The sequence below is a fragment of the Spinacia oleracea genome, chromosome 4 (assembly GCF_020520425.1).
Source record: "Spinacia oleracea cultivar Varoflay chromosome 4, BTI_SOV_V1, whole genome shotgun sequence".
NCBI lineage: Eukaryota > Viridiplantae > Streptophyta > Magnoliopsida > Caryophyllales > Amaranthaceae > Spinacia > Spinacia oleracea.
In genome coordinates, this window is record NC_079490.1 from 124,455,769 (window position 1) to 124,476,914 (window position 21,146).

Genomic DNA, 21,146 nt, shown 5'->3' on the forward strand with positions numbered 1-21,146 from the left:
GCATGGCAACCCCTGAATATTGTGGAGTCGTTGCAGCGGAGGGAGTTAGAACAGGTTCGGAGGCCGGTTCCTCTGCGACCAAGGAGAATGTCGTTTCAGCAGTATCTAGGTTTCAGATATCCGCCGCCGCATCCGGTGCATCAAGAAGAGTTTCCGATAACACCCTTGTTGTTCGTCAAGGAAGGAGTAGACCTAGCTCGCTCAGATCTCCCTATCGCAATATTTCAGACGCAAGAGGAAGTGGTAGGAGTTTAGATAGAGGCTTTATTTTATCAACCATTCCAGAATCACATCAATCTCTCTGATAAGGATGGCGGATGTGACGCTGATGGGAATGTCGGAACAGTGGAGGGATTGGGAGGAATTTTATCTTCCGTTGGCAAGTGAGTTAGATGCTGCGCCGTCGGTTACTCTACAGCGTCCATTACCCAGTTTAGGAATGAAGATTTGTCTATGGAATGTCAGAGGTGCTTCGAAGGATAATTTTATTCCTCATGCTTGGATTATTGTGGAAGCCCAAAGGCCGGAGATTTTTATTTTGCTTGAAACAAAAAGTGAAGAATATAGGGCCCGTGAAGTCATGTATCGTCTCCGTTTTGATGAATACAGGGTTATTCCGCCGTCGGAGAAGAGAGGGGGTATCTGGTTGTTTTGGAAGAAGGAGGTGGATGTCATTAATTACACTGCATCAATTAATCAGTTTCACGTCCTTTTCCATTTCAAGAATATTGGAAGGGAAGCTTTGGTTACTGGTATGCATGCTCCAAGCGTACCAGAAAATAGACATCGTATGTGGCGTGAAATGCAGAAAAATCTACCGCCACGTATGACGCCTTGGATGATGATGGGGGACTTAAATGAGATTACTGGGCAGGGAGATAAACAAGGTGGGAGGCCATTTAGAACATCACAATGTAGGGATTTGTCTAATTTTGTGGATGCGGCGGGATTAATTGATCTGGGTTATAATGGGTGTCCATTTACGTGGACTAATGCTAGAGATGGAGCAGCCTTGATCAAGGAACGCTTGGACAGAGCTCTGGTGAATTCTCCATGGTTGCAGGTTTTTCCCTACACAAAGGTACATCATCTTCCTCGTACGTATTCAGATCATGCCCCAATTTTAGTTTGATTATATAATCCTAGGGTTTCTGGTCCTTTTCCTTTTCGGTGTAAGGAAGTCTGGTTAGAGCATCCAAAATTTTCAACCTTTTTTGTTAATAATTGGAAGTCTCCTAATAATTCGTTTATTTTAGGTAGAGATCGTTTTTTAGCTAATATTAATTCCTGGAACCATAATATTTTTGGTAATCTTGCTAAGGCTAAAAAACGTGTTCTTGCTCGCATTAATGGGATACAAATTGCTCTTGCTAAAAAACATTCCCCTTTTCTGATTAATTTAGAGAAGGATCTTTTGTTAAAGTTAAATGATATTTTAAAAAAAGAAAAAATAATATGGGCTCAGAAGGCAGGCATTAACTGGAGGAAGTATGGGGATTAAAACACAAGGTATTTTCATATTTTGGCAAAAGTTAGGAAAAGTAAAGGAAGAATTCTGACTTTAAAAAATGAGAACGGGGATTGGATTACTAGTCCTGATGAGCTGAAAAGGATAGCTACTGATCATTTTAGGAACATTTTTCAAACTACCCATTTCTCTAGTCCTAATTTGGTGGTTAAGTTGAATCACATTCATGTTACAGAAGAAGAAGGACAGTTATTAGTCAGTCAAGTTTCTATGGAGGAGGTTAAGGACTAAATAATATGGATCCTATCAAGTGCCCGGGCCCGGATGGAATACAGCCTATCTTTTTTCAAAGGCATTGGGATTCATTAGGTGGTGTCATATGGGATTTTTGTAAGGATTGTTTTAGTAATAGTAATATTCCTGTTGATATTAATAAGTCTTATATTTCTCTCATTCCGAAAAAAGATAATCCTACGACTATAACGGAATTTAGGCCAATCGGGTTATGTAATACGATATATAAGTTGATTACTAAGATAATTTCTACTAGACTTCGGGGTATTCTTAATAGAATTATTAGTCCCCTTCAATCTAGTTTCATAAAGGGTAGAGGAATAGAGGATAACGTCATTTTGATAAAAGAAGTTGCTCACTACTTTCATAAATGGAAAAAAGGAAAAAAAGTGTGCGCGTTAAAATTGGATCTCACTAAAGCTTATGATAGCTTAGAATGGAGTTTCATTAATGAGACCTTGCAAAGTTTCAATTTTCCTATCTCATTAATAAGGTTGATTATGTGTTGTATTACTACTCCTTCTATTTCGGTTCTTTGGAATGGTGAAATAACGTCTGAATTCACTCCTAGTAGGGGTATAAGACAGGGGGACCCGCTCTCTTCGTATATTTTTGTTTTGTGCTTAGATAGATTATCCACGTTGATTGAGGAGAAGGTTCGTTCCCATTCTTGGAAACCCTTAAAATTAACGTCAAATATTAGTATTTCTCATGTCTTTTATGCAGATGACGTTTTTTTGTTTGGTACTACTGCCAATTTAAGTGTAATTATGAAAACTTTGGAGGATTTTGAAAAGAGGTAGGCCTTCATGTTAATTTGCAAAAATCCTCTCTTATTTTCCCCACAAAAATGTGTCATTCAATTAGGAGGGAATTGTCAAGTCCTTATGGTTTAGCTACTGGTTCTTGTTTTGGTAGATATGTAGGAGTAGATATTAGGCCAAATAAGTTAAAAATTTAAAATTTTAGAGGTCTATTGGATAAGACTTTAGAGAAGGTGAAGGGATGGCAAGGTAAGTTATTAAATATGGCCAGGAGATGTACTTTAATTAAATCAGTTTTAAATACGTACCCGTTGTATTCTATGCAAACTTCAATCTTGCCTAGTAGTATTTTGTGTTCTTTGGAAAAGGGATGTAGACGTTTTCTTTGGAATAAGGTAGATAGCCCTCATTATATGCCTAGAATAAGTTGGAATAATGTGACTAGACCCATGAGTATGGGGGGTTTGGGGATACATAAATTAAAAGAATGGAATTTGGCATTCATGGCAAAATTAGGTTGGAGGATATTAAATAGTCCGGATAAATTGTGGGTCCGACTCTTTAAAGATAAGTATCTTCGCAAAACTGCTTTTTTGGATTCTTTTCCGAGCTCCAATAATTCCCCGATTTGGAGGGATATTCTTAAGGGACGGGATGTTTTGAAAAAAGGTTTGATAGTGGGAATAGGAAATGGAAATTCCACTTCTTTGTGGTATCATCATTGGGTAGCGGATAAGCCGTTGTATCTTTTAATGGATAAGGAGGTCCCGGAATCAAAAGCCCATTGGTTTGTTGGTCACATTATTAAAAATGGGGCTTGGGTTTTGGATGATATAAAGCATTTAATTACAGAGGACATTCAGAATGCTATTTTAGCAGTTCCTTTGGCTAGAAGTCAGAATCAGGAGGATTTTTTAAGATGGAGATTTACAACAAATGGGGTTTTTAGTATTAAATCTGCTTATTTTTCTCAATGTGCTTCAATTTGGAATAATAATATTGCTAGCTTTATGGGTTAGAAACAGTTATGGAAATTAAAATGCCCATTCAAGTACAAGATCTTATTATGGAACTGTATTCATGAGATTCTTCCAGTTGCTCAGAAACTTTATACTTTTATTCCAAATCTATCTCCAGTATGTGTCAGATGTGGTTTGCAAAGTGAATATCATTTACATTTGTTTAGGGATTGCTGTGAGTCAGGAATTGTGTGGAATTTCATATTCCAAAGAATAAAACTGGCAAGGAGAATTTATTTACATAGTTTCTTTAATCTTTCATGGCATGATTGGATTTTGTTTAATCTGTCACAATCTCAGGAGTGGAAAGTTTTGTTTTGTGTTACTCTTTGGCACATCTGGAGATCAAGAAATCAGGCTGCTTTTGATTTAAAAATGAAAAATGTTTTCTCCATTTATAACTCCTTATTTGCAGATTATATGGCTAGTAATCATGTTTTGCAGGGTAAAGGAAAGGATAAACTGCCAAGGGCTGAAACGTTGATGAGGGCTTGGAAGGCTCCAACTGATGATTTCATTAAACTAAATACGGATGGAGCTTGGAAAGCAATTAACTTAGCTGCAGGAGCTGGTGTTTTTAGAAGGCCAAGTGGCACTTGGTTCCTGGGTTATTCAGGAAGATATCATGCAATTACACCTTTGGCTGCTGAGTTACAGGCAATAAGGGATGGACTCATTCTTGCAGAGGAATATGGAATCAGTAAGCTTGATGTGGAAACTGATGCACTCTCCTTGAAAGTAATGCTGGATTCGATGGATCAAACTTATCATCATGAGTTGTCTCCATTGTTGAATGATGTGGTTAGTCTAATGACTAAGTTTGAGTCTATTAATTTCATGCATATTCCTAGAGCTTACAACACAGTGGCTCATAAGTTGGCAGCTTTTGGATCAAATATAGAAGAAAGGCAGAAGGTTTGTCTTGTGGTGCCAGATTGGGCTCAGGAGGTGTATGAGGCAGACTTGAGGATTATTTCTCCTGTTTTGGGAGTAGAGGACCCATTTCCATCTTTGGCTCAATCAAGTGGCACCTTGGATAATCAAGCAGTAGAAGACATGGATATCAGTGAAGATTTCATAATGTTTGGTTCAATTCCAGCTCCAATGAGGAAAGATAGTGGTGGATCTTCAACAGCAAACACTAAAGGAAAAGCAATATTGGTGGATGAAGGCAATATTGACATGGGAAAGAATCTGAAAACTGGAGGTATTGCCATTGTAAATGTCAGCGATTAGTTGTAGCAGGAGGTCCCTTCACCTAGTTAATTGGATTTCAAAGTCTGATACTTTACTTATTTCTCTAGGTGAAGCTTTTGTAAATCTTTTGGTTAGTTATATGTGGTTTATGGGTTCTGTAAAGATATTTTGTTGGGCTTTCAGCTTTTGTAGGGTGTTTGGTTGTACAAAACTAATTCTGAAGCCCATGGGCTAAGTTAATATATTCTTCTTCTTATGTTAAAAAAAGAAAAAAAATCAATAGATGGACTACACACAAAATCTCTTTATAGTTTCTCGGAAATATTTTTATCCTCTTGTACACACTAGGTGTTTAATAAATTTATTGTACATCAACATAACTTAAACTTTATTTTTGTTAACTTTTAACCTATTTTGATTAACTTTTATAGTATAATATATTTTGATGAAGAAACATTTTAAAGGAATAATTTTTTTATTAATAATAAAGGAAAAAGAAATTTCACTAAAAAGTTACTACCTCCGTTTCTTTTGTTTGTTACGTATTCATTTTAAGGTGTTTCACAATATTTATTATGTAGAAGAATTTTCCTTTTATAAATTTAATAGTGTAATTTTTTGTGTCAGCTTTTAATTTTAATTGGTCCAATTTTTTCAACTCATTAAATTTCTTTACAATTTCCCAAATATTTTAAGTTAGCAATATGTGTGCTTTTCCATTATTTGTTCATTTTGATAATTAAAACAATTTTATTGGTTGTTGTAATGATTAGTGGATTGAAGTTACGTGGGTTTAATTTTTTATTACAAAATGAAAGGATCTTTATAAACGTGTAAAAGTCCAAACGTAACAAACAAAAAGAAACGGATGGAGTGGATAACTTTACATTATGCCGGAATAACTTTTAAATATTTTGATTTAAATTTTACTTCGTAGTTTGATTTACAATATTTATCATGTAGCCGATATAAAAAAGGAAAATAATTAGAATATTAAAATTTTCCTACCTTTTCTTATAACATGTATAATATAAAAAAATATAAGTTAAATATTTTAATTTCCTATTTAAATCATGACACATAAGCATGTCATGTCATTATGGTAACACCGCTTAAAGATCGCATGTTGCGACCTTTATCATTTTCGATTTATCATACACCTATTTACGATATTTATTGTACACCTATCTCTCTAAGTAAGAGTTTGTTAATTTCGTACTACTGTATCTCTCTGAAGGATTCCCCGCGCAATTGATAAAACAATTTGATGTTCGATCAATAAAATTCTGTTGCCCGTAACGAACAGAAACACAACTGCAACAGAATATGAAACCCCGACAATTCTTAAACCTCTCAATCTGTTTCTTTCTTCTCCATTTTTCTTCTTCTCCTCTCTGAATTTCGGAAGAAACCCAGAAAAAAACCAAGCTCAATTCAAGAATGTCGCTACCCACTTTAAAGAGTAGGAAGAGAAAGAGAGCTCCAAAACTCTTTAACCTTAACACATTTTGCTACCCAGGTTGCCCGATTGAACTAAAAGGAGCTTTTCGAGATAATATTAGGGTATTTCTTCAAGAATGTGCCGAAATGGAAGAATACGACATCGATTCTATGACAGTTTGGTGTACTCTTCTTGTTCAAGAAACCAGAGGTGTTGTTTTTCCTCTTTACACCATCGAAGAAAATGTCAAGCTCTCTAAACAGCCCTTCTGTGATCATTGCCGCTGTTGTGGTAATTTCTTGAATTTCTTTGTCATTTTGTTGTTTTTGCTGATTTGGTACGATGTTTTTTCGAGTTCTTGATCCGGGTTTCTGTTGTTTTGTATTAATTTTGCTTTGTTTGGTGTTATAAGTGTTGCAAATTTGCATTCTGACAATTTCGCAATGCCTGACAAGTGTTTGTTGGTATGCTTGTGTGAATTAAATTCATGAAAATGAGTATGGCTAACTGAATCTTGCTGGTCGTTGTGATTTGATTCTTTTACTGTTTCAGCTTGTTCTTGTTCTTGAAGCTCCTTGGTTTGATTAGTTGACTTGTTGGAATTCTGTTCATGATGTATTGCGGTTGAAGTCTGTGTTAATTTGGCGTCGAACCATAAACAATTCTCATGTTCGGTGTGGTATAAAATGTACTAAGTTTTTTATGGGATAATTGCCAGCCAATCCTCGAGAGTGTGGCTCATGTTGTCTTTTCAAACAAATTAGTGGTTCGATTATCTTACAAAAGAGTAAAATTCTTTATCTGCAGAAGTGTAAATCAAACCATTCTGAACCTCTTGCTTCTGACTTATTTGGTCCTGGTTCTGGATTCTGAACCTTCTTCCTCATCCTCTCAAATTGTACAATATTTATCAGAAACTACTTTTTACTTGAACAGAAGATTATGGTGTTGAACCTCTGCTAGGTTTTGTTTCTTAAACATGTAAGAATGTGCTCCATAGCAGGACACATTCCAAGATAACAGTACCCAATTTCTGAGAGGTGTGAACGAAGATTATGGTATCACATTTTATTTGGAACTTGTCTAGATTCAGTGTAACTATGCTAATTCAAAAAATACTGTTTGTAGTTAGAATGAGTGAATTAGGATGCTAATTCACAAAACCATATACATGGGTGGTTTTGTTTATTTACTGGAATTAGAAAGGAACCATAATATTATGGTACCAAATCAAATACTTCATTAATGATTTTTCTGAAACTAGCAATATTTAAAAGGAATTGTTTCCTGTCTTAGGATGGAGTCATCACTATATGTCAAAAAGGAAGTACCATGTGATAATTCCCCGTGATACAGAGTGGAGCAAGCCACTTGGCAGTGATGTCCGTGAGCTTCAAACACACCTTTTGCATGGACTGATTCATTGCAATGGCTTTGGTCATCTTGTATGCATCAATGGGATTGAAGGAGGTTCCAAGTATCTCTGCGGAAGAGAGATCATGGATCTATGGGATCGGATCTGTACAAACCTTCATGTAAGGTAATACAAAAAAACCTGATCAGCTTTCTGCTTTGTTTTATGTTGATGCACTATAGTACACGTACATAAACTAATGTAGGTTATCATTCTTAATTTCAGAAAGATCTCAGTCGAGGATACATCAACAAAGAGGTCAATGGATATTCGACTACTCCATAGCATTGCATATGGACACCCATGGTTTGGCAGATGGGGTTATAGATTTAGCCATGGAAGTTTTGGGGTTCAAGCACACCATCACCAAAAAGCTGTAGAGGTTCTTAGTTCAATTGATCTGGATGACCTGATTTGCAATCTCCCAAAATCAAATAAAACAGCAGATGTAAAGCAAATCATTTACTCCTACAGAAATTTGAGTGAGACCCGTCTCATCACATTGAGAGATCTCCTCAGGTTCATGCTGACCTTGAAGTCTAAAACTCCACTTAAGACCAAAGTAGCCTTGGCCCAAGCCGTGTTGCGTACCCCCTCCTCACCTCAAATATTCACAACCAAAATTTGTGTGCAAAACAGGCCGTTTAATGCAAGAGCAAAGCCCATTAAGTGCAGGAAGTTTGAAAATCTGGTAGCTAGCATGGACAGCAGATGGCCGAAACGGAGACTAGAATTTACAGCTGAAGTTATTGTGAATACCCTGAAGGAAAATAAGGAAAACAAATCCTCAAATAGTGGAATGACTAGACAAGAAGTTCGAGATGCTGCGAGAGCTCATATTGGAGATACAGGGCTGCTTGATTATGTCCTGAAATCCATGAACCACGTGATTGTAGGAGATCACATAGTTCGACGTAGAACTGACCCAGTGAACAGAGTTCTGCAATACACCATACATGAAGTTGGTGAAGCTTCATCTTCATCTTCACCTTCACCATCACCTTCACCTGCCAAAGGTAAAGCATCTGCACCGGTTTTAGCACTCACTGAAGGCTCTGGAGTTGACATTTATCGAGATGTATGTATCATATACAAACAGGTGTTGGTAGGCCAGTCTCATTCCGATATGTTGGGCTTGTCTGTTAGAGTAATACTAGACAGCAAACATTTGGTAAAGGAGTGGCCTTTCAAGGATGATGATGACCAATTACTAAGATTCATATGCAAGATCCTGCCAAGTTCAAATGAGTTTGACATGGAATTATCTAGGAATATTTCTCCTGGTGAAGTAATTATACTTCCATTACATGCCTCATTTGGTGAGTTGAAGGTAGCAGCTCAACATGCATTGCGGGATACTTATTGCATTATGGATCACTATATAGTGACTGATATTGAGAATTTAGAGAGTTTGAATGATGAAGAAGTAATATTTGGTGAAGTTGAGTCAAGTTGTGAACTTGGTGTTAGAGGAAGTGGGATTGACTTGAACAGTGAGTTGAGGTATGAGGGTGGAACTGACAATTGGACAGTGAGATGTTCATGTGGAGCAACAGATGATGATGGAGAGAGAATGGTGTCATGCGATATTTGTGAGGCATGGCAACACACAAGATGTACGGGCATTGAAGATACAGAAACAGTTCCTCCTCTTTTCGTATGCCAAACTTGTTGTTCTTCACTAATGCCTCCTAGAGTTGAAAACATCTCTTTTCCTGATAACCAAAACTTTCAAGATATGACATTTCCACAAGCAGTAGAGGAATCCTGGATGACATTCTCTTACTGATTTTTGAATATAATCTGCAGCATCAAGATTCAAGAACCTTGATTAGAAATAATCATTTACTGTATGATATGTATCATCATCCGACCTCCCCTGCAGTCCATGGTCTATGGACTCTGTTTGGTATTTTACAAAATGCAACTTAATTGAATTTCATATATGTTTGTTTCCATACTACTATGTACGATGTAATGTTGGCAGTTGGCTGTTAACCGTTGCAACAAAATCCCGTTGTTGCTGCAAAGTGCAAACCTATGCCATGACACATTATATTCCTTTGTAGTTAGTACAGGTGAGGTAGCTTATCAAGTATACTGAATAAATGAAACTAAGCCTTAACCACAATTTTCTACCGGTAATATTTGAAGCAATCTACGGACTAAGTACATCATACCTCACAATTGTCTGGTAGCATTTATGCGTATGCACAAGGACTTTTAAGACTTTTCATACCAATTCGTATCAAAAACCACAGTTTTCAGATCAGTTTTGTTTTTTACCCTCAGGATTCGTTTTCTTAGGGTATAAGATTCCGTTAAAGATTGTTCATTTTTAGTAAAGTTTCGTACAAGTACGTACCTTGAATAGCAAAAATTATGACAACTTGCTCAAAGACAACAACAATAAGAAAGCCTTAGTCTCACCAACATAGAGTTGGCTCAAGTGGTAAGCATCTTGATGCCGCTTAAGGGAGGTCTCGGATTCGAGCCTCGCCGTATGCAGACACTCTTGTTGGGAGACTCACCCACCACAAGCAAGGTGTGCGACCCGGGGGTCGGATCCGGATGTAGTCGGAGCTAAGCTCCGGTGAACCGGGTGTGCTATGCGTAAAAAAGAAAGCCTTAGTCTCAAAATGATTTGGGGTTGGCTAACATGAATCGTCGTAGGAGATCGTCATTGTCACCAATCAAACCAGAAAGGAGTAGGAAGTAAAAAGAAAAAACAAGGAAGAGAAAGTGAAATTAATGAAAGTAGGATAAGAGAAAAAATGTATATATATATTATAGAAGAAATAATGTAAGAGATAATGAAAAATAAGTAAAATTAAAATAAATGAATAAGTAAAATAAGTACATTTCAGAATACCATGTGAAATTAAAAAAAATATATATAATAATAAATAAATAAAATTGAAAGAATTTTAAGAATAAAACAAAAGTAAAAATAAAAATAAAGAGAATCAGAAACATTGAAGTTATATAAGTCAAATAAAGTCATCAATGTATATTCTCTCCCTCCACTCTGTCATATCCAACGCCATATTTTCCTCAATCCCAAGAAAGCTCATATCGTGCTCAATCACCTTCCTCCAAGTTTTCTTAGGTCTTCCCCTACCCCTTGCAATTCTATCCCTTTGCCACCCTTCTATCATCCTAACCGGGGCATCATGTGATCTTCTCCTTACATGTCCAAACCATCTTAAACGATTTTCCATCATCTTAAACTCAATCGGTGCAACCCCTACTTTCTTCCTAATAATCTCATTCCTCAAACGATCCTTTCTTGTATGCCCACACATCCAACGTAACATGCGCATCTCCGCCACATTCATCTTGTGCACGTGACAATGTTTTACTGCCCAGCATTCCGTGTCGTATAACAAAGCCGGTCAAATTGCCGTGCGGTAAAATTTTTCCTTCAATCTTTGGGGCATGCCTGAATCACATAGGAACCCCGTGGCACCTTTCCACTTCAACCAACCTGCTTTGATTCTATGGGCTACATCGTCATCCAATTCTCCATCTTTTTGGATAATAGATCCTAAATAACGGAACATTGCAGAGCCTTTGACAATTTTCCCATCTAAGGTAATCGCCCCTGTCTCTCTATCTTGGACTCCACTAAACTTACACTCCATATATTCCGTCTTGTTTCTACTCAGTCTAAAACCCCGTGATTCCAAAGTTTGTCTCCATAACTCCAACTTACTTTCCACTCCTTCTTTTGTTTCATCAATCAACACAATATCATCTGCAAACATCATGCACCAGGGTATACCATCTTCGATTGACCTCGTCAATTCGTCCATGACTATAGCAAAAAGAAACGGGCTAAGTGCGGAACCTTGATGCACTCCAATCGTAATGGGGAATTCTTCGGTCTTGCCAACACTAGTTCTCAAACGTGCTAACTCCCTCATACATGTCCTTGATGATCAATATACTTCCTCGGAATTCCTTTCCTATTTAATGCCCACCAAAGAATTTCTCTTGGTACCTTATCATACGTCTTCTCCAAATCAATGAAAACCATATGTAAATCCTTCTTCTTATCCCGATAATTCTCCATTAGTTGCCTTATAAGATGGATTGCCTCCATAGTCGATCTCCCAGGCATAAATTCAAACTGGTTCTCCGAAATTTTCACAGTTCTCCTCAATCTTTGCTCAATAATCCGCTCCCGGAGTTTCATAGTATGACTCATTAGTTTGATTCCTCGTTAGTTGGCACAATCCTGGACATCACCTTTATTCTTGTACAAGTGGATGATAGTACTTTTCCTCCACTCTAATGGCATCCTATTACTTCCCCAAATCTTTTTGAAAAGAGTTGTTAACCATACAACCCCTCTCTCTCCCAAGCATCTCCAAACTTCAATAGGTATACCATGCATTGGGCCCCACTGCCCTCTTGCGTCCCATCTTTTTCAGTGCCATTTCGACTTCTCTCTTTTGAGTTCTTCGCTTAAAGTCTAGGTTAGCTATATCTCGAGGGATATTTGTATCCCCAATATCGCGTCCTTGGTCCCCGTTGAACAAGTTATCAAAGTAGAACCTCCATCTATCCTTAATTTTCTTATCTCCCACCAAAACTTTTTGATCAACATCTTTCACACATTTAATCCTCCCGATGTCTCGCGTCTTTATATCTCTCATTCGAGCAAGCCTATAGATGTCTTTCTCCCCTTCTTTTGTATCCAATCTTGCGTAAAGATCCTGATTCACCTTTGTTCTAGCCTCTCTTACGGCCTTCTTTGCTTCCCTTTTAGCCTCCTTGTACTTCTCGTAGTTCTCATCACTTCTACATTTTCCCAACTCTTTATAGCACTCTCGTTTGCTCTTTATAGCTTGTTGCACAACTTCGTTCCACCAGGATGTGTCCTTACTAGGTGGCATGATTCCTTTAGATTCCCCTAGGACCTCTTTCGCCACTCCCTTTATGGTGTGCTCCATTCTTGTCCATAATGAGTCTATATCCAAATCCATATCCGTGGCCCAAATACCTTCACTTGCCACCTTTTCCACGAATTTTAGTTGTTGTTCCCCTTGAAGTTTCCACCACTTGATCCTAGGCTCCACTAGTGGTCTTCTCCTCCTTAGATAACTTCTACCTCAAAAATCAAGGACCACAAGCTTATGTTGGGTTGTTGTACTCTCACCCGGAATCACCTTACAATTGGTATAGCACTGTCTCAAAGCATTCCTTACTAAAAAGAAGTCAATCTGACTCGTATTATCTCCACTCTTATAGGTTACTAGATGAGAGTCTCTTTTCTCAAACCAAGTGTTCATTATTCCCAAGTCATATGCCAATGCAAAATCCAAAATAGCATTTCCCGCTTCATTCCGCTCCCCATACCCAAAACCACCATGAATGCTTTCAAATCCATCGCGACTCGAGCCTACATGTCCGTTGAGATCCCCACCAATGATCAGTTTCTCACTTCTAGGGACACGTTGTACCACTTCTTCTAAATCCTCCCAAATTTCTTGTCTGTTTGAAGCATCTAGTCCTACTTGTGGTGCATAGGCACTCACAATAGTTACAACTTCATCCCCTATCACAAGCTTAATACTCATAATTCGATCACTCTTTCGGGACACGTCCACTACATCATCACTATATTCTCGGTCAATAAGGATACCTACTCCATTCCTACCCCTAGTTTTTCCCGAATACCAAAGCTTATAACCCCATGGAGCTATTTCTCTTGCCTTGTTTCCAACCCATTTAGTCTACTGCAAACATAATATGTTAATTCTCCTCCTTCTCATCACCTCTACTACTTCGACTAATCTCCCTGTCAAATAACCAATGTTCCAAGTCCCAAAACGCATCCTACTACCCTTACCCTTACTCCTACCCTTACCATGAAACCTTGGATAGTTAACACCACCCTTGGGTGGCGCGCCGCTTCCGGACGACGGCCTATCAACCCTTGCATATTTTCCACTACACCCGGGCCTAGGAAGTGTAGCGCACCCTTGCATATTTGACACTACCCCCAGGTGTAGGGGTGGCGCGCCGCTTCTGGGCGACGACCTAGCAACCCTCACATATTTTTCACTACACCCGGACTTAAGAGGTGTAGCGCGTCGCTGAGAAGGGGACGCCCCCACGATTTTCCATTGTCGATTCATGTCATGATATGTGACTTAGTTTTACGTTGGCCGCCACCAACCTACCGCAACCCTCCTCCTTTATCCGGACTTGGGACCGGCAGTGAATGCCGCATACGCGACACTCACAAGTAAATGCCGCATAAGCGACACTCACAGGCGGAGTAAAGAATCATATAAAAATATTTAGTACGATTAAACTTGTTCGAATGAGAGATAGAAAGACGCGAGATAAGTTTTGGAGGATTAAATGTGTGAAAGATAAGGAAATCAAGGATAAATGGAGATTCTACTTTGATAACTTGTTCAACGGGGGTCAAGGGCGCGATATTGGGGATACATATATCCCTCGGGATATGGTTAACCTAGACTTTATGCGAAGAATTCAAAAGAGAGAAGTCGAAATGGGACTGAAAAAGATGGGACACAAGAGGGCAGTGGGGCCCGATGGTATACCTATTGAAGTCTGGAGATGTTTCGGAGAGAGGGGTTGTATGGTTAACAACTCTTTTCAACAAGATGTAGGGAAGTAATAGGATGCCAGTAGAGTGGAGGAAATGTACTATCATCCCCTTGTACAAGAATAAGGGTGATGTCCAAGATTGTGCCAACTATCTAGGAATCAAACTAATGAGTCATACTATGAAAATTTGGGAGCGGGTTATTGAGCAAAGATTGAGGACAACTGTGAAAATTTCGGAGAACCATTTTGGATTTATGCCTGAGAGATCGACTATGGAGGCCATTCATCTTATAAGGCAACTAATGGAGAATTATCGGGATAAGAAGAAGGATTTACATATGGTTTTCATTGATTTGGAGAAGGCGTATGATAAGGTACCAAGGGAAATTCTTTGGTGGGCATTAAGTAGGAAAGGAATTCCGATGAATTATATTGATATCATCAAGGACATGTATGAGGGAGTTAGCACGAGTGTGAGAACTAGTGTTGGTAAGACCGGAGAATTCCCCATTACGATTGTAGTGCATCAAGGTTCCGCACTTAGCCCGTTTCTTTTTGCTATAGTCATGGACGAATTGACGAGGTCAATCCAAGATGGTAACCCTGGTGCATGATGTTTGCAGATGATATTGTGTTGATTGATGAAACAAAAGAAGGATTGGAAAGTAAGTTGGAGTTATGGAGACAAACTTTGGAATCTCGGGGTTTTAGGCTGAGTAGAAACAAGACGGAATATATGGAGTGTAAGTTTAGTGGAGTCCAAAGATAGAGAGACCGGGGGATAACCTAAGAAGGGAAAATTGTCCAAAGCTCTGAAATGCTCCGGCCGTTATTTAGGATCTATTATCCAAAAGGATGGAGAAGTGGATGGCGATGTGGCCCATAGAATCAAAGCAGGTTGGTTGAAGTGGAAAAGTGTACAGGGTTCCTATGTGATTCAGGCATGCCCCAAAGATTGAGGGAAAATTTTACCGCACGGCAATTCGACCGGCTTTGTTATATGGCACGGAATGCTGGGCAGTGAAAAATTATCACGTGCACAAGATGAATGTGGCGGAGATGCGTCTTTTATGTTGGATGTGTGGGCATACAAGAAATGATTGTTTGAGGAATGAGATTATTAGGAAGAAAGTAGAGGTTACACCGATTGAGTTTAAGATGATAGAAAATCGTTTAAGATGGTTTGGACATGTATGCAGAACATCAAGTGATGCCCCGGTTAGGAGGATAGAATGGTGGCAAAGTGATAGAATTGCAAGGGGTAGGGGAAAACCTTAGAAAACTTGGAGGAAGGTGATTGAGAACGATATGAGCTTTCTTGGGATTGAGGAAAATATGGCGTTGGATAGGACAGAGTGGAGGGAGAGAATATACATTGATGACTTCATTTGACTCATACTGCTTTCATGTTTCTGTTTCTTTCTATTTTTTATTTATTTATTCTTATTTTTATTTTTTATTTGATTTTTAAAATTCTTTTAATTTTTTTTGCTTTTTTGTGTTTTTTTTTTCCTTAAATTTTACATGCTATTTTGAAATGTTATTATTTTACTTATTCATTTATTATAAACTTTACTTATTTTTTATTATCTCTTACAATATTTCTTCCATAATATATATATATATTTCTCTTATCTTACTTTCCTTAATTCCACTTTCTCTTCCTTGTTTTTTTTTACTTCCTGTTTTGATTGGTGACAATGACGATCCCCTACGACGATTCATGTTAGCCGACCCCAAATCATTTTGGGTCTAAGACTTTATTGTTGTTGTTGTCGTCGTCTATATTATAAGTTATTTCGTATCTGATTTGAACATATATTTTTTCGACCATATGTGCAATTCTACTTCGAATTTTTCAACGATAAATTTTCAGTTGTACTCTTAACATCCATTTTAATACCATCCAGTATCAATAATTAATTGAGAACGGAATGCATGATTGAAGCAAAATCATGGCTTCAACATGCAAGAACATCTCTATCAATATCATGCATTAGAGGGTGGACCTACAAAATTAATTTCACCGGATTTATTGCATTTGATTACATCTTTTAATTACCAAACTAGTGTGTAGCACGGGCGATGCCCCGGTTGCTACATTCAATATTTAAAATTTTAGATTTTTCTTGAGCTCAATATTTGACCAAAATACATGTATTTCATAAATTGAAAACATCCATGATGTTCGTCTATTATAAAGACACACTACGTCATTTATCATGCTAAATAATTTTTCAATTAGATCATTTTACCATTTGTATAATTTGTTTTCTAGTGGAACTAAGTTCTTCAAATTATTAAACACCAAATTATATATATATAAAATTTACGTCAACATGTTTTTCTTGTTTTAATGCTATAATTATTATTACATTTTTCAAAATAGTCCAAAGAAAATAAAATGTCATGTAAAAATTAGTTGTGTTTAGACTTATGTTAACATTTATTTATAAATTAATGTGAATAAACAAACAACAATTAGTGGCTGGTTAAGATGGTAATGAAACTTATTATCTACACATGAGGTCTTGTGTTCGAATCTCATTGCATTAGTTTTGGTTGTCTATGACATGGCGTAACACTCGGTGAGTGGATGATGTGGTGTAAATGGGAGAGTACTACGTGCCACATATACATTTTTCACAACGCCTTTTAATATATTATATAGATTCTTTTGCCACTTGTCCATCTAATTAGATTTATCCTAACAAGTAACAAAATTATTTGTGGCTTAAATATATGTTTCATGTTCCTCAAGATTTCTATCAATTCTATTTTATTATTATACTTTATTGTAAAGGGAGTATATATATATATATATATATAGTTTTAAATAATCCCACCGCCTTCATCAATCTTCTTCCCTACTTTATTAAGCAAAGTCACAATCAATCCAAATGCTAATTTATTTTTATATTGCTTATTTATATTGCTAAGTGGTACATTATTTCACCATTGATCCTATTCAATACCCACGTGTCACTATCCTAGATTATGAATTGACTACTTGAATTCCAATGAGGTCAATCACGTACTCCTCTATCATGCATCCTTTAACTAATTCAACCAAGTTTGTTTTGTTTTTTTATTTATTTTTATTTAATTTTTTTCACAAGTCGTTTTCTTTCATTCAATATATAATTTACAATCTTTTACCGCATGCTAAGCTTTCATCTACTTTGGTTTTCTTGCACTAAGGATATACTCCGTATTTGAGTTGGTAGATAAAGCAAGTCATTACTTGTTTTTGGGCTCGGGTTATATCCGGATTAATTAATAACATTTGTATGATTACGTATTAATATCATGATCGAATAATTTTCACTTATTTACATTTTATTTGGAAAAAATAACATTTAATATGTTAATGGTAAAAACTTTTATGTTAAAGTTTGTGTTCGTGGGTGCAAATCTTGCAAATACCATGTTTTTAAGTTTTTAAATTTGTATATTTTACAAAGTGAATGACTCGTACAATAATTACAGTGTCTCGTGGTACATAAACTTATTTAATACTACCCTGTTTTATATTGATCTTTACACTTTTTGTTTTAATTCGTTTTATACTTCTTTACATTGTGTTTAGACTAATTTTTTACATAAAACTTTAACTATCTTATGGAGGGAGGATACACCGCTGGGGACAACGGGTGTATTAGCCCATATCTAGTCTAAAAGAAAAAATAAACGAAATGAAATGTAAAAGCTGGTCCACTCCATCATCTTCTTCCTCATCATATTTTACCTCTCCTATTCTCCGGTCATTTCCATTCTCCATCATCTTCTACCTCTCCTCGTCTCCATTTCCATTCTCAATCATCTTCTACTCTCTCTCCATTTTCTCTCCGACGGTAATTTCATCATTCTCTAGCTTAAACAATTATGAATTATATTTCAACAAATTCATGTGGATTTAACATCACTTGTCTAAATTCGTATATGTTGTCGTATATATGGCTACAATATGTCATTTGGATTGATTATTTGGTTACTGTCATTGTTGTATAAAATTTCGTCATTGATTATTTGGTTACTATCATTGTGTATTAATTCCGTCATCGATTATTTGGTTATTGTTGGTTTTGTTTTTCGTATTCTAGCTATGTTCTAGAATAATTACATTTTCTAGTGCGAATAATGTCATTGTTTTTATAAATATTGTCATTGTGTTTATAAATTATTTTTATAAATATTGTCATTGGTATTTGGAAGTTACTTTGTTGACTTGTCAACAATAATACGTGAATTGACTAAATTACCTCGGGTATGGGCGAATACACCCGTTGTTCTCCGGCTGTGTATCACGCCTCCCCCGACCCCCCATAACATTTATAATTTTTCACCCAATTTTTCTTACTTTATTCATTTTATTTATTTATTTACACTATCCATATTCTGTTTATATCAATCCATCTTTTTACCACTCTTTTTACACATTTTTCCATATTTGACTTAATATTTATGTAAATAATAACTGTAAAATTTATTTTGAAACGGAGACAGTATTTGATGGATAAAAATTCAATTCTTTTAACTAAGTTAGATTTTAATTACTTTCATTAATTAATAGTCAATTTTAATCATACTCTTTGTGTAGACTAACCAAGACGACATCTATACTAATATATTAAAAGGCGTTTTTAAGAACGTATACGTGTCATGTATACCCCTTCATATTACGCCACGTCACCACTAATCAACATCATGACACGTTATTGACAACTATAAAACATGTAACAAGGATTGAACACTAGACCTCTTTGTTAAAAGTTACACTTCCTACCATCTCAACCAACTACAACTTATGTTATATTCTTATATATATACATATATGTTCTTTTTGCAATAAATAACAAAGTGAATAAAAGTGAATGCAAAAAGAAAAGGGAATGATTACGTCATTTATAAATGTGCAGTTATAAGCCTCAACAATAAAAAAAAAGGCTCGGGGTAATTGAATGTAATAATGAGTAAGAGGGGAAACATTGACAGTGGTTGAGTAATTATAAAACATGCACCCCTCACATTTTCTCCTTACATGTGAGGAGAAAATGTGATAGGGACCACTAATGGGAATAAAAATTCTCTTAGGTGTACGGTGCACTAATAATTTTCAAACTAATTAATGAACTAATGATGAAGAAAAGGATTCGACTTTGTTTTGATTTTTGGATGATGGGTTTTAGCTTAGGAAGTTTGCTAATCGACCGCTAATCTTGTGTCACCCCATAATTATAGGACTACGACATCTATATGGGCACATATTCACAACAAATAAATTCGAATAAAAGTCAAAACCCAACGCCCGAGCCACACACTAGTTTTTGTATTATTATGCGTTAGGTTAGTCTAAGATCATTGAGTGATAATGCGCCCAAAATCCAAGTTTATTTATTGTATAAGCATCATCTTTCAAATTTCGTATGGTGGTGAATAAATATAGTTTTGCTGAGTCGAAAATAGTGGTAGATGGATAATTTGTACCTTTAAATATGAATCTTAATAAACTTGTAAAATAGATGTTTTAGCCGATTGTATCAACAAATTCTTGTAAGATCGTCTGGTTGTTATTCATTATCAGTCCATATGTCATGTTACATATCTTCTGCCCAACTAATGTATTATTCTAAATGGTCTAAATATTCGAAAATGATAAAGGTCTCAACATACGACCTTTAAGCCGTGTAACAATGATGACATGACATGTTTATGTGTCATGATTTAAATTGGACACTAAAATATTTAACTTATATAACCTATTATACATATTTCAAAAAAAAAGATAGAAAAATCATAATATTTTAATTTATTTCCTTCTTTGTATAGATTACCTTATTTATATATTTTCGTAGTAATTATTGCATTGATATTAAATATTTCGATAACGTATAACTACGTACGTAGTACTCATATAGTCATATGTACCAATTAAACTTCGACACGTAAGATTGCCACATTGCGACCTTTATCATTACCCATAAATGCTTGGCTAATTAAGCATCAGGCGGTTTGGAAGGAGACTATCTTATTCTATTTATAGATTTACAAATCTATACCTAGTATTTAAAAACTAAAACCATAGATGATAATGAGACATGTGTCATCAACTCATCACCTCATCAATCTCTTTTTTTTTTTGTTAATTAAAATAGAGAAAACTCAAAAGACATCAATGTTAATGTGTACTTGTATTAGAAGAAGGAAAACCCAAAAGACTTCCCATCAAAAAAAAAGAAAATTAAATAATCAAAACTTAATGAGCTAACTTAAATTGTTATTAGTACCATAACCATAACAATAAACATTAGTACTTACAAGTTAATAGTCTTTTTAAATTGTTAACTAAAAATAAATCATAAGAAACTAAACATCTTCTTCATCAACCTCTCATGTTCCATGCACTCCTTATAAATTGACTAACAATCATTTTTTTTTTGTTATACGGAGTATCACTTACACAATCAAATCTATATAATCTACATTTTCAGAGGTATGTGCATTTTACTTTATGTGTCTATTCTCTTTTTCAAAGGCTAATTAAGTTTGAATTTTCGTCAATTTATTATGATTATTTTATTAATGGTTTGTTTTGCTATTGACCTTATATTATATGTTACGTTATCATCATCGTTGATGGTTCCTTGTATATTCGTGTCTTACACTAGGCAAAAATTTATGGATGCTCATAAATAATTTAAAAGATCATAATACCTAAACTTATTGTATTTTGACTAATGCAAGTTCGTATAACTTTAAAATGTTCATGTGCATTGCACGGGTCCAAATGCTAGTTCTAGTAAAATATCGTTTGACAGGGAGTAAACAGTCATATCATGCCACATCACTATCTCCTACCCAGTGACATATTATTGAATACTAGTCTTATATGCATTACATATTATCTCTATTCTATAATACATAGTACTATGTATCTCTCTTACTTCGTATCACCTCTAAT

At 36.0% G+C, this 21,146-nt stretch overlaps 2 protein-coding genes across 2 annotated transcripts; one reads left to right on the plus strand and one right to left on the minus strand.

The window, feature by feature from the left end:
• The first annotated feature begins 5,944 nt into the window (after positions 1 to 5,944).
• Positions 5,945 to 9,555, plus strand: LOC110802867 (PHD finger protein MALE MEIOCYTE DEATH 1). Its single transcript, XM_022008326.2, has 3 exons — positions 5,945 to 6,474; positions 7,480 to 7,723; positions 7,823 to 9,555. Exons 1-3 carry the CDS (start codon positions 6,183 to 6,185, stop codon positions 9,384 to 9,386), a joined length of 2,100 nt encoding a protein of 699 aa, XP_021864018.1. The 5' UTR covers positions 5,945 to 6,182; the 3' UTR covers positions 9,387 to 9,555.
• A 3,159-nt stretch (positions 9,556 to 12,714) lies between these two features.
• LOC110802865 (uncharacterized) lies at positions 12,715 to 13,593 on the minus strand. Its single transcript, XM_022008323.2, has 2 exons — positions 13,381 to 13,593; positions 12,715 to 13,317 (listed from the first exon to the last, which is right to left on the minus strand). Exons 1-2 carry the CDS (start codon positions 13,591 to 13,593, stop codon positions 12,715 to 12,717), a joined length of 816 nt encoding a protein of 271 aa, XP_021864015.2.
• Between the last annotated feature and the right edge of the window lie 7,553 nt (positions 13,594 to 21,146).

Bases quoted from the DNA above. Each gene is read 5' to 3' on its own strand.
- LOC110802867 (XM_022008326.2), top strand. From the start codon at position 6,183: ATGTCGCTACCCACTTTAAAGAGTAGGAAGAGAAAGAGAGCTCCAAAA. The intron at 6,475-7,479 runs GTAATTTCTTGA...TTCCTGTCTTAG, and splicing joins TGATCATTGCCGCTGTTGTG to GATGGAGTCATCACTATATG. The intron at 7,724-7,822 runs GTAATACAAAAA...TCTTAATTTCAG, and splicing joins TGTACAAACCTTCATGTAAG to AAAGATCTCAGTCGAGGATA.
- LOC110802865 (XM_022008323.2), bottom strand. From the start codon at position 13,593: ATGCAAGGGTGCGCTACACTTCCTAGGCCCGGGTGTAGTGGAAAATAT. The intron at 13,318-13,380 runs GTGATGAGAAGG...GTTGGAAACAAG, and splicing joins GATTAGTCGAAGTAGTAGAG to GCAAGAGAAATAGCTCCATG.